This window comes from Felis catus, chromosome A3, assembly GCF_018350175.1.
Source record: "Felis catus isolate Fca126 chromosome A3, F.catus_Fca126_mat1.0, whole genome shotgun sequence".
Classification (NCBI taxonomy): Eukaryota; Metazoa; Chordata; class Mammalia; order Carnivora; family Felidae; genus Felis; species Felis catus.
Window position 1 is genome coordinate 100,647,163 of NC_058370.1, and position 13,465 is coordinate 100,660,627.

Sequence of the window (13,465 nt, forward strand, 5' to 3'; positions counted from 1 at the left end):
CTCTGAGGTCCTCAACTTTTAAGCATGTAAGGAAGTTCTAAGACCTAAAAGTTTGAGAACCACTGCTGTCAATAAATCCTGTGTCTTTCTCTCTGGTTCCCTCTTGTCTCATCTTACCTCTTTGTGTTTGTATTGCCACGAATGATCTTCCTCTTGTTAAAATCTTCACCTTTCTTTAAGACTCATGTTATATTCTACCTACCACATCCTCTATCATTTGCCTTGTATTGATGGTCTATGCTTGTCTCCTTATTAAATGTGAACTCGTTGAGACCTGTGTTTGATCCTTACCCATTTCAACTAGTATATGGTGTCATGGATTGTATATGCATGGAATATCCTAGCCAACAAGGATGGGAGAGAGATTTGTTGTTTTGTGTTTGAATGACATTAGAAAAAGTGTATGATCACTAATTATGAAGAATAAAGTAAGGAATGTAGAATTGTTTAGGTAGGAAGAGTAGAGATGCTATTCTACCAAATAACAATCAGTGCTAATGATTAGAAAAGTGTGGTGTGTGTGTGTGTGTGTGTGTGTGTGTGTGAGAGAGAGAGAGAGAGAGAGAGAGAGAGAGAGCTTAGGATATTTGCATTCATTTAATTATGTTTGGCATTTAATTAAAAAAACAATTTTAATAACATTGATATTTCCCAGTCATTTAGCCTGACATTCACCAGCTTTGAATGGAAAATAGGTTCTTTTCTGAAATTGAATAAAATTGAGCATAAAGAAATTGTGTTTCAAATTGTGTACTTTAAATAGATCTGTCAATCAAATGCTCCGTAAAAATTTGAGAGCTTACTATATGCCAGACACTCTTTATAGGCACTTCTTTTCCAGCGGTGAAGAGCAGCCTGGCGTATAGAAGACATTCAGTACAGGGAATGTTCGCTTGATCGTTCCTTTATTCATTTTTTTCCTTCCTCGACTCCACCCAAGTTTTGTTTTTTCTTTAAATTCCCTTTTGACCTGGAGCATTTAGACCCAATGCGACTGCCGTAGGGCGGGATGGCAAGATGGCGGCCTCTGCCTTTGCCCGTGCCTTCAGAGCTGCATCAGGTCAGTGGAAACCGACGCGCTCGATTTATCCCTTCACAGAAAGCGGGAATGGCGCGGGATAGAGTAGGCATTTAGCATGGAGGTGAACAGGAAAAAAAAAGGCCAGAGGATTGTTCCAAATTTTCTCCGGGGCTGCCTGTGTTCGGCCCCTCGCATTGGATATTCCCGACACTCTTGGATCCTCGCGGACCTGGGTGTCCCCGGTTTCTGCTTCCTTACCGGCTCCTGGTCTTTCCGCCTTACTTTGAAAACAGACTAAAAGGACGGGACGGAAGGGGGACAGAGGAGGCAGCGAAGTCCCCGCTAACCTTCTGATTTAGAGGCTAGGATTCGCCACTCGTGACCGTTGGGCTTGAAAAAGTAATTTCTCTGAACCTCAGACTCTACAGCTCTCAAACGAGGATTGACACCATCTACCTGAGGACTGAATGACCTCGTGCACGTAAAGCGCCCTGCGTAGTGTCTGGCTCACAGTAAGCTTGTATGTATGAGATTCCCACAACGTGCAGGCAATCTGACTCTTTTGCACACTCAGTCCCGGGCACAGGGGCAGTCCTAAGGATTTCTTGACCGAGAGAGATGACAGGAGTGAAGGCAATTAAGTTAAGCTGCCTTCACTCGAAGGACTTTTGCAAAAATATTTAAATGATAAAATTATGAGTAAATTAGTTAAGCACAAAGTAAATTAGGATAAAACTCTGTGGAAACAATAGAAATTAAAAAAAAACTACAGTGTAAATTTTCCAACTATTACAGAAGAGCGTTTTTACGTGGAGTAATTTTTGATTGTGGAAATACAACAGATAGAAAAATATGTAACACGTGAATGGCTTAACAAGTAAGTCTAAAGCAAACACCATGTAACACCCAAGGCAGGACTTAGAACACTACCAGGAGCCTCTTCTCTGTGTGTTTCTCCCAGTCAAAATTCCCTCTTTCTGCCAAATATAAACACTATCCTCATTTTTATTGTTACCTTGCCTTTATTTCTGTACTAGTTTTAATATCTATATATGCATCTCTAAGTAATATAACATACTGTTTAGTTTTGCCTGTTTTTGTACTTTATGTGAATGGAATTACACAGGTAACCCTATGTCTTTTAATTTGTGAAATTCATTCATTTTGGGTGTGGCTGTAGTGCTTTCTTGCTGCTATATAATAGTCTCTTATGTGAGCACTCCACAGTTCTCCATTTTAGGATACTGGGCATTTGAGTGTTTCCAGTTTGGGGCAATTAGGTCGAAAGCTGATTGACCTTGTGTCCTGGTACCTGAGTGCAAGTTTCTCTAAGATGTGCATGTGTGTATACTTGTAAAACTGGCCGTGGAAATTGCTGAATCAGAATGTGTGTGTGTGTGTGTGTGTGTGTGTGTGTGTGTGTGTGTGTGTATTGCATTGCCTGATACTGTAAAAGTGATGTGCTTCTTTAAAGTCACCCCAGCACTGTATGTGCCACATCCTCACCAACAGTTGGTATTGTTAGACCAGCAAATTTCTGTGAGTCTTATGGGTATTTAGTGGTGTCTCATTGTGGTTTAAATATCATTCCCCTGCTTACTAATGAGTTTGAATACCTTTACACATGTATATTGGCGACTTGAATTTTTGATGAAATATCTACTTAAATATTGTGCCCATTTTTCTATTGAGTTCTCTTACGGGTTCATAGTAGTTCTTTATATATTACGAATGTGCATCCTTTCTCATATAAGTGTGTTCCCAGGATCTTCTCCCATTCTGGCTAGCCCTTTTAGTTTATTTAAAGTATCTTTTGATGAAAAGAAGTTCTTATTTTCATTGACTTGAATTTATTTTCCTTGCTTTTTTTTTTTTTTTTAATTTATTTTGAGAGAGAGAGAGAGCTCAGGGAGGAGCAGAGGGAGAGAGAGAGAGAGAAAGAAAGAATCCCAAGCAAGCTCCGTGCTCTAAGCTAGGAGCCCAAGGCAGGGCTCATAGTTTGTGAGCTCATGACCTGAGCCAAAATCAATAGGCAGCCATTTAACTGACTGAGCCACCCAGATGCCCCTGTTGTTCTTGCATTTTTTAAATAGATGATGTAGGTGGGTATCAACTCACTATGATAGTTAGATTTCATTGTAAACATTTGAAAGAGTGATGTGACAGCTTACTTTTAAATGTCAGTATTTTAAATATACTGGACATTATATCCTTTTTAACAAGTTAAACTATTTAAAAATTTAGATGTTACTTAAAATTTTGTGAAAGGGTAAATAATTTTTCAGAATTCTTCTAGAGGGTATGGGATCAAAGAAGCTTGAAGAGCACTGCTTTAGACAGTCATACTCCCTTCCCTTCCCACTCCCTACCATTCTTTCGATTCCTGCCACATGGGACTATTTGTAATTCCCCAAACATACTATGCCATTTTTGCCGCTTCACCTGTGTACTCCGTTCTCTCTGCTTCCTCATTCCTTCAAAATTCTGGTTCTGTGTCACCTTCTTTGTTAAGATATCCGTGTTCTCCATACCAGAATGTGTTGAGAGAAAGCTAGTATGTATTGAAATGCCTAAACAGGGCACAAGACCAAAGGAGCAGTTAAATTACTGCCCTTGATTTGTGCGCTACCCTTTTGTTAACACATTCTGAGTTAGACTGTGTTCAGTTTTCACAAGGTAAATCGCGTGGTTGGTCCACCTGCGAGTATGGTGGACAAGGGCCCCCAAGTCATTTTCCCAGGAACTGCTCTCAAGCAAGGTTCATCCTTCATTTAATGTATTTATCCCAAATTCTGTCTTAATTAATTTTGATCCATTTTACCAAGATCACTTTCAGTGCAGATAGTCTTTGGACTTTGCTTTTATGCAGATGTGACAAACATGCTTTACGCAGCTTCAGGACCTTCATAAAAATTGGGGAAAATAGTCAATTAGGGAGCCAGGAAAAGACTTTCATCAGGAGAATGGCAGTCAACTAATTTGGGGATAGTTTCTAGTCAACTTGGGATTTACCTAACTATACTGTTATCCTGTCCACATTTATCTCTTTAGAATATAAAGAAATCTTTTCCCATGCCTTTCTAAAATCAGGATATGCTGTGTCTAGACATTTCCATGATTTCCCAGGCTAGGAGCTGCAATAAAAAATGAAATGAGGTACTTTTTAAGGAACAATTCACTCCCAATTGACAATGTAGATTTTTCTCCTGTGGTGAATTCTCTGTATCCATTCTAACATTTTGTTTTGTTTTGTTTTGTTTTGTTTTGTTTTGTTTTGTTTTGTTTTGACAGATGAGCCTGTAGTTTACCTATTTATATATTCTAGACCCTTACCTGCTCACTTCCTTCAGGAGTGGTTTCTAAGAGTTTCTGAGGGTTTTTTTGTTTTGTTTTAACCAAAACACCAAGTTTGGATGACCTTGTGAAAATTGGGACATTTTCTTGTCTATAGTCCTCCTCTTCAATTCACTTAATCTTTCAAAAATTATTTCCTAGCTTATCATGTCTGCAAATATTTTCAGTTCTTTGAAATATATTTACACCTGGAGACTTGAATGCCTTGTACTGAGTAGAGAATTTCACTTCTAAGTTCCCCCCCAAAAGGGCTCTCTCAAATGTCTCCTGAATCATGGATTTCAGCTAACTTATTAATGTTTATGCTACCCTTTTTAGTTTGAAAATTGTCATCTTGAAGAACAGAAAAGCAAAAATATGGGTTTTAAGTATTCAATCTTTCTCCTGCCCCCAGGTAACATTATAACATTTTTACTAAGCATTTCTCTGCTCTTTATTATCTGCCATTAGCATTCATTAAATGTTTTCCCTGTGCCAACCCTTCTTCTTAGCACTTTTCATGTTGTCTCATTTAATTCTTGTTACCTCCTCATGATTAACCTTATTTAAATTTGAGGAAACTGGGGCAGAAAGGGGTTAAGTAACTTGCCCATGGTCACACAGCTAGTGAGTAGTAGAGCTAGATTATGAACCTAGACAGTCTGACTCAAATACTAGTTCTTCAGTTCTACACCACACTGCCTCTCATTTGTTATGTGAAGTCAGTGCAGTGGACAATAAGGCAGTGGTTCTAAGCCCTGGCTGAACATCAGACTCCCTGTGGAGTTGTGTTTTTTGTTTTTTTAAGTTTATTTTGAGAAAGAGAGTGTAGGGGAGGGGCAGAGAGAGGGAGAGAGAGAATCCCAAGCCAGTTCCATGTTATCAGCTCAGAGCCCCATGGGGGCTGGAACTCACAAACTGAGATCATGACCTGAGCCGAAATCAAGAGTCAGACGCTCAGCTGACTGAGTCACCCAGGTGCCCCAGAGCTTTTTTTTTTTTTAAACCAACTATTGAGGTGTAATTTACATACCATAAAATTCCTGTCTTATGTGTACAATTTGACGATTTTTAGTAAATTTAATGGGTTGTGCAACCATAACTACAATCCAGTTTGGGGGCATTTCCATCATCCTGTGGAGCTTTTTAGTGTTCACATTCTTGAGTCCCACACTAGACCCACAGCCTGAGTGGAGTCAGTGCTCCACTGGCTTTGCAGCCCTGGACTCTTAACTTTGGCAATAATGTGAAGATTATGCATTCAGTGCATGCATCTAGGGCCCCTCCACCCCCACTCTGTGATGCACCTTCTGATCTGTCCCCAGGCATCTCCACACATAGCTTCAGGCAGGCAGTGCTCAGCCTTGCGCAGGTCCCGTCCCCGCTCCAGGTATATGTTTGCTTCAGCCCCCTTGCCTTCATGTATGTTTATCCTATCCGGACTCTCTACCTCCTCTTGTGGCCTGTTCATTTTCTAGAGGAGAGCTCAAGTACCTTTTTTGTTCTTTACAAAACCTCTTGCTACTCTGTTGCATCTGCAGGGAACGGCCAGGCTTTTGCACCCCTGCCCTGCCATTGCCCTATGTGCTATGGAGCCCTACTTCATCAGATTGTAAGATCTGGTGGGTGGGACTTAATGTTACAACTGTTTTGTTCCCTACTGTTGAACACAGAACTAGGACACATCAGAGTGGATTGTGGTGATGGTTATACAGCTTTCTATGTTTATTTAAAAAGTATTGAATTCACACACAGTTGGGTAGTTTTGTGGTATTTATGTTATACCTCAATAAAGTTGGTAAAGGGGCACCTGGGTGTCTCAGTCAGTTAAGTGTCTGACTTCGGCTCAGGTCATGATCTCACGGTTCCTGAGTTCGAGCCCCACGTTAGGCTCTGTGCTGACAGTTCAGAGCCTGAAGCCTGCTTTAGATTCTGTGTCTCCCTCTCTCTGCCCCACTCCTGTTTGCACTGTGTCTCTCCAAAATGAATACACATTAAAAAAAATTTTTTTTAATAAAGTTGGTAAAAAGCTCCACAGGTGAGTCTTATACTCACCTTGCTTTGATACATTACTTAATTTTGAACATCTGGATGCAGAATTTGGCGTATCATATTAAATATGTTTCTCTCTCTTTACAGGAGTCTTACGGCCCCTGAATATTTTGGTGTCTTCAGCCTGTCAAAACGGTGTCAAGAATGCCTGTCTTAGTTCTGCACTGTCCACCCGGCATTTTAGTTCTCTGCAGACATCAGTTGTTTCCTCTGCTCCCAGACTTGCCACGTCTGTCAGAAACCTGACGTGTGGACATACTGCAGCAATCCTCAATAGGTAGAGTATATTTCAGTAAACATGATGCTGAGACAAAAATTCTGAAATACTCATGCCTGCAAAGATGTTTTAGAAGCAGACTTCTAATATCTAGAAGCAGACTTATTATATAGACTTTGCCTGGTGGAGGGGAGAATATGATTGATAGCCATGTGCCTACCTGCCCGACAGAGCACACTTCTGATGTTCTAGATATGGTTTCCTGGATGGCAGCTGTCAGCCAAAGCGGAGGGTGAACGAGATGCTCAGCGGGCAAGACTGCTATCCATTTAGTCAACAAATACTTAGTTAAGGACTCCTGGGTACCCAGTACTTGGCAGAAAGGATACGAAGATAAAGTGAAGTCCTCAAGGAGTTAGAGATAACTCTGAATAGATAAGAAGTCAGATGATTAAAATATAATAGGATAAATTCTCTCATGGGGATTGAGGGGGCAGATTATGGAAGGCTCGCATGTTGGCGATGGTTGTTATTCTTATTTATACTTAGTGTCCAGGATCATTTGAAGTAACAATGTATATTAAAGTCAGCTGTATTCCAGTGGAGCTGCTCCACTCATTTTTTTTTTAAGTTTATTTAGTTTGAACTAAAAAAAATTTTTTTAGTGTTTATTTTGACAGAGAGACAGAGAGCAAGCAGGGGAGGGACAGAGAGAGAGGGAGACACAGAATCCGAAGCAGGCTGCAGGCTCTGAGCTGTCAGCACAGAGCCGGACGTGGGGCTTGAACTCATAAACTATAAGATCATGACCTGAGCCGAACTCAGATGCTTAACTGACTGAGCCACTCAGGCACAACTTTAAGTTTATTTATTTTGGGATAGAGAGAGGGAGAGAGAGCAAGGAAGAGAGAGAGAGTCCCAAGCAGGCTCCACACTGTCAGTGCAGAGTCTGATGAGGGGCTTGAATCATGAACCGTGAGATCATGGCCTGAGCCGAAATCAAGAGTCGGATGCTTAACCGACTGAGCCACCCAAGTGCCCCCACTCATTTCTAAGTATAGAAATGGATTTTATCCTTTAATGAGTCTTATTGCTGAGTTATATTTTTAAAAATATATTTTAGAGCGGCCCCCTTGCTTCCAAATGTCCTGAAGCTACCAGTCAGAACCGTAACATACTTCAGTTCACGGAAAGGGAAGAGAAAGACTGTGAAAGCTGTCATCTACAGGTTTCTTCGACTTCATTCTGGCCTGTGGCTAAGGAGGAAGGTGAGTCTTCACACTATTAGATTGAAAAAGGATTGGGAGGAGATTAAAAAGAAGCAGAATTCAGTGAGCCTATTCACTGATGTACCTTCCTTTCATTTACCAGCAGCTTTTACAGTGCTGCGCTTAAGTACCAATTTGGCAGGCATCTCTTAATGTAAATGAATTCATGTGAAGGAAACACATTTAAGCATGCATAAAACAAAACACTCTTCACAATAGCTAACGTCTTCACTGTAGGATGGGTCCATCTCAGGTCTTTTATATGTCTGTGCATCTAATGATCACCAGAAGCCCTTTGAAACCCCCAATGTGTAATAACCTGTGGGGAAGCTCTGTTTAAGCCTAGAGTGTTAGAGCAACAGAGTTGCCTTCAACAAGGACTTAGTCTCGTGGCTCAGATTGGGGACTGAAGAGCTTTCAGCCAATTTTGGATTGGATTCTCTGTGGCTTAGTCTTTATGACAGAACATTGACCCCACGTGAACTTTTTTTAACTTTATGTTTTTCTGTCTGTTGGTATGTATGATTGGGCTCCATATCAGACAGAACCCTAACACTTACTCTGACCTGGGACCATAGCCTGTGAGGGGGAATTCTGACAAATTATTACTGCTCTGTCCTCTCTCACGGCATGTCATAAGCGTGAATGTGGGCTTTTTCGTTCACGTCTTTATTCATGGAAACAGAGTAGCTGATGATTAGAAAGCAGTTGAAGACTAGAGCTTTGTAAAACTACCTTTGAGTTTTAATAACTATTCAAATTCTAATTCCTTTTCACTACTTGGAAGTTAATGAATGATTCTTAAAGATCGGAATTTGTTTCTCCATAAAAATAAAATACTTAATTGGTGGGATTTTCACTAGTTGAAAGGTTGAAAGGATTATCTCCTATTATATAAATAATCCTAAATTTATAGGTAAATATGTTGATTGGAACTCTCCGCTCATTCCTCCTTTGGAACAATACTGTGGTAGTTCCTTTGCTACACTTGTAATTAGAAGCTCATGTAATCTGTAAGTAGCCAAACTAAATAAATTTAGTTCAGTTAATAGTTCTGAATTTTGTGAATTTTGGACCATTGGAAAATTTCCTCCCCTTTGTTGTCATATTGATTATCACCAGGTCTTCATCTAACCCTAGATAAAAGAAGATGGGTGGTTTTCTTTGCCTTCCTTTCTATGCCCCTTTTATTGGGCTCTGAAACCATCATGTTATTGTAAAGGACCTGATCACATTCTCTAATCATAATGCCTAGTCCCCACTCAAGGTCCCAAAAGTTATTCTATATGCAGAATGGCCTGCTTCCCCAAAATGCAATTTTTAGGGGAAAACAAAAAAGCTGGATGGGTTAATTTATATTCATATTTAAAAACTGAAAATACTTTCTGCAGCACAGTTTTATTCCCTCTCATTTCTGAACCTAGACATTGTCTGAAAAGTTTCAAGCACTTTCACAGTGGTTGCATTCCATAGAATAATGATCAAAGATACTCGTGGTAATAGGACAAAAAATTAACTGTCTGTAAGTCAGAAATCCGCAGGGACCCAGCTTGGCTTACAAACTAGAAAATTATTACACAAATAGGGGGATTTGGGTTTGAATCTTTCCATTTAAATTGTAAGCACTGAGTAGTAAAAATCTAATCTCTGGCATTTTAAAATGAGAACTCTTAAATACTGTTTTCTTATTTCTGAGTATTAACTGTACTGTAGAAGTTGCTGGTCAGAGTGATGATATCAAGACATGTAAGAAACCCAAGATGATTTCTCAGCCCAGGGCTAAGATTTTGTTCAGTTATTGTAGTGCCCTAAAGAGTAAAGAGCCCTTGGCTTGAAAGCACTCAAGGGCTCTTAGCAAAAGCTTGAGTTCTAGTCTCCCGTCCTCACTAACTTTCTGTGTGGTTTTAGCCACATATTAACCTGGGTGGCACCTAAAGTCTCTTCTGGTCTAAACAGACTATCCTTGTAGTTTTTACATTCAATCGAATCTAATTTTTCTACAAAAATTAATTATTTTCTTTCAAAATTAATAATGCTTGGATGCCGTATCTGGCAGTTCTGAGTTAAACATACAGGCTAACACCACTCCCAATAGCAATTTTATTGTATTCGGTATTCCTTAGAAAAGTACTTACACTACAGAAATCAGTCCCTACTGTGAAAGGAGGAAATGAAGCTATAAATTTAGGCGCTGTGCTCATCGGCCCTTGTAATACCTAGTCCCCTTAAATGAACATAAATCTTATCAGCCTAGCCAGTGATGTCCTTCCTCAGCCTTACACTGGGAAAAATAGTAGAGTAGTGGTTAAGAACTCTTACTAGTTCCGTGACCTCAGTTGGCTACTTTACTTCTATAACCAGTGGTGGTTTTTCTTGAATCTGTAAAATGAGAATAATGGTATGTTGTTGAAGATTGTTGAAGAGATCATAAGGTAATGCATATAAAGTTAGCGATTATAATTATATATCATTACCCTGTACTTTCCCCACCACAAAGATTCATCAAAGTATTAAATTACTAATATTTTTTTCAAACTGCATATACTTTTTCTGTATCTCCCCCTCATTGAGAATCACATCTTTCTGAAAAACATTACCAGCCCCAATGAAAGTCTCATCCTTGTTCTCATTGGGCCTATAAACCATGAATAGTGAAGATATCTGTTGTTTCCTACATAACGTCTTGTTTTAAATGTCTTTATAATATTATCTCACAGGCTGGTTATAAGAAAAAATTATGGAAAAAGACGACTGCAAGAAAAAGGCGCTTGAGGGAATTCGTGTTCTGCAATAAAACCCAGAGTAAGCTCTTAGATAAAATGACAACGTCTTTTTGGAAGAGGCGAAACTGGTATGCTGACGATCCTTATCAGAAGTATCATGATCGGACAAACCTGAAAGTCTAGATCAGAAGTTTTAGGACTTCCCAGTTACTGAATATGTATCTTTGTGTATATGATGTCTTTGCAAAAATAAATAAGTGTAAAACTTGATGTAAATTGTGCCAATTGGTATGGAAACATACAGTTCCAACATTAAACTTATTAAAGTTTTAAAACTTAATGGATTAAACATTTCAAAATTTGTTCAGGGAAATGAGAGTTTAAAATTGTTGATTATTTTTAACAAATGGTAATGGCTTAACTATTTCCACTTAGGCTTATCTAGTTGCAAGGAATTTGAAGTTAGAGCAGGCATAAGAAGACTGAAAGCCAGCAAGTCACCTCAAGCAGTGTGACATTATTTGAAGGATGTGTGCCTGGGAACTCAGGAACCACCTCACCAGCTCCATCCCCCTCCCAGAAATAACCCCCAGGTCTCAGGAACGAACAGAAATTGTAGGGTGTTCCAAGATCCAAGGCACCTCTAAGGGCCTCAGGAGCAAAAGATGCTAGATTTTTAGGGTTGGGGGTCTGCCATGCACGTGACTCAGTTTCTGCCCCCATCATAATCCTAGCTCGTACCTTTCGGGTTGTTTTCTGCGTCCTAACCCTCAGCTCCCATCTCCAGGCTCCAGTTGCCAAGAGTCTCTAACTGGGCCAGCTTATCTCTTTACACCAGGTCTTCTCAGGGGTCATTGACCGGTGTCAGGAGCCCACCCTGTCTCAGTTGGTTGTGTTAGCAGGTTCACATGGAGCAGTTTCGCTTAGAGGTGAGCTTGGGGTTGTAGCACACATCTAGTATGCTAGGCTTATTGGTTCATAATAGTTCTGTTTCTTGGAACAGGATTTTTATAGGGAGAAGAGTAAATCAAACAGCCTTTCTGTATGCCCATTCATGAAACAGAAGAGGCTTTACACGTGAGGACAAAAACTTCTTATTCAAGAGTTGAAAGGTACTGTATTTTCTAAAAGATGACTTATCTACCAGAGATTTCATGTTTTTAATTGTGAGGATAAACATTTTCCAAAGGCACATTGTAGACACTAAGCAAGAGTTAAGCATTGTTCATTTGAAGAGGGCTGGGTAAGAGGCATTAAGGAAAATTCTCCACTGTGTGGTTAAAGCTAGGGCAGTGGTTCTGAGCTGTCCCATCAGAGTCATCTGGGTAGCATTTTCCAACAAGAGAGCACTTGGCCTGGTTGAAAAACCACTGTAGATCTTAACCAACTTACGATGGGGTTACACTCCAGTAAACCTATTGTAAATTGGAAACATTGTTAAGTCAAAAATGCATTTAATACACCTAAGCTACCAAACATCGTAGCTTGGCCTAACCTACCTTACATGTGCTCAGAATACTTGCATTAGCTTACAGTTGAGCAAAATCATCTAACACAAAGCCTATTTTATACTGAAGTGTTGACTGTCTTGTGTTTATTGAATACTGTACCAAAAGTGAAAAACAGAAAGGTTGTGTGTGGGTGAGGATGGTTGTAAGTCTATCCGTTGTTTACCCTTCTGATCACGTGGCTGACTGGGAGCCTCGGCTCGTTCCCACTGCCCAGCATCACGAGAGAATATCTTACCACATATCACTAGGCCAGGAAAAGATCAAAATCAGAATTTTTAAAAGTACGGTTTCTACTGAATGTGTGTTGTTTCACACCATCATAAAGTCGAAAAATCTAAGACCATCGTGAGTCACGGACTGTGTCTATTAATTAGAATTCTGCCTCAATTACTACTTCAAATCCTTTAATAGTTGATGATAAGATGAAGTTTCTCTATTGTTAATAGAATAAGGTTAAAGATAACCAAGTTGAAATTCTGTGGCAAGTCAGGCTAGGATTATGAGAGGAACTTCTTGAAACCAGTGCGTGTTCCTTAAAAGGAAAAGGGGTGACAATAGAGTGTTCCAAAACTAGAAGGCCACCTGTATGTCTGTTTATGTGACCAATTAATAAAGAGCAGACATTTGATTGGAGATGAGGTAAGACTGCAGCATGCAGTGGCATTCTGTTTTGATGGGTTTTCATTTTCTTGTAGCTTCTGACATGGCAGAATCTAAGCACTTACAAGGTTTCCACATCACTTCTCACCCACCCAGCTCCCGCCTCCACTCACCCCTGGTAGCAGGATGGAACTGGTACCTGAAGAAGTTGAGGAGGAGGCCACTTTCCCACTGCTTCTGTGACTTTGCTGGTGCAAATACAGACAACAAAGCTCTCAGTTATAGGGGCCTCAGAGCACCTTGGTTTTTCCCGTAGACCCAGGGTAGGAGGGGTAGAGACCAGAACCGGCAACCAGATCTCAGCATCCAGACACAGACTGAGGTGTAAGGGCTGCCACACATGTGATTTCGGAGAAAGGGAATTTTCGTGTATATGACTTTTGTTTTATGGGTAGCAGGGCGTATCATCGACACTGATTTTATACTCTGACAACCAAACATCTTTCATTAAAGAGCCTACTGAAATGGCACCGAACTTTATGTGAAGGTATAATTTATTGAATACCAACTGCGTTCCAGCATAGGGATGGGCATATAAATACAAAACTGAATCCTCATTCCAACTTTGCAGGGGAGGTTTTTTTCTTTAAGTTTATTTTTTTAGTAATCTCTGCACCTGTTGTGGGACTAGAACCCACGACCATCAGATCAAGAGTCTCACACTCTTCCAACTGAGCCAG

At 40.1% G+C, this 13,465-nt stretch overlaps 1 protein-coding gene across 1 annotated transcript; it reads left to right on the forward strand.

Moving 5' to 3' along the window:
• The first annotated feature begins 798 nt into the window (after positions 1-798).
• On the forward strand, positions 799-10,884 carry MRPL35 (mitochondrial ribosomal protein L35). Its single transcript, XM_003984217.6, has 4 exons — positions 799-1,060; positions 6,494-6,683; positions 7,747-7,891; positions 10,609-10,884. The coding sequence occupies exons 1-4, from the start codon at positions 1,018-1,020 to the stop codon at positions 10,795-10,797; spliced, it is 567 nt and encodes a 188-aa protein (XP_003984266.1). The 5' UTR covers positions 799-1,017; the 3' UTR covers positions 10,798-10,884.
• The last annotated feature ends 2,581 nt before the right edge of the window (positions 10,885-13,465 follow it).

Excerpts from the sequence above, each read along its gene's own strand:
- MRPL35 (XM_003984217.6), top strand. The coding sequence starts at position 1,018 with ATGGCGGCCTCTGCCTTTGCCCGTGCCTTCAGAGCTGCATCAG. Across the intron at positions 1,061-6,493 it reads TGCCTTCAGAGCTGCATCAG|GAGTCTTACGGCCCCTGAAT; the intron begins GTCAGTGGAAAC and ends CTCTCTTTACAG. Across the intron at positions 7,892-10,608 it reads GCCTGTGGCTAAGGAGGAAG|GCTGGTTATAAGAAAAAATT; the intron begins GTGAGTCTTCAC and ends ATTATCTCACAG.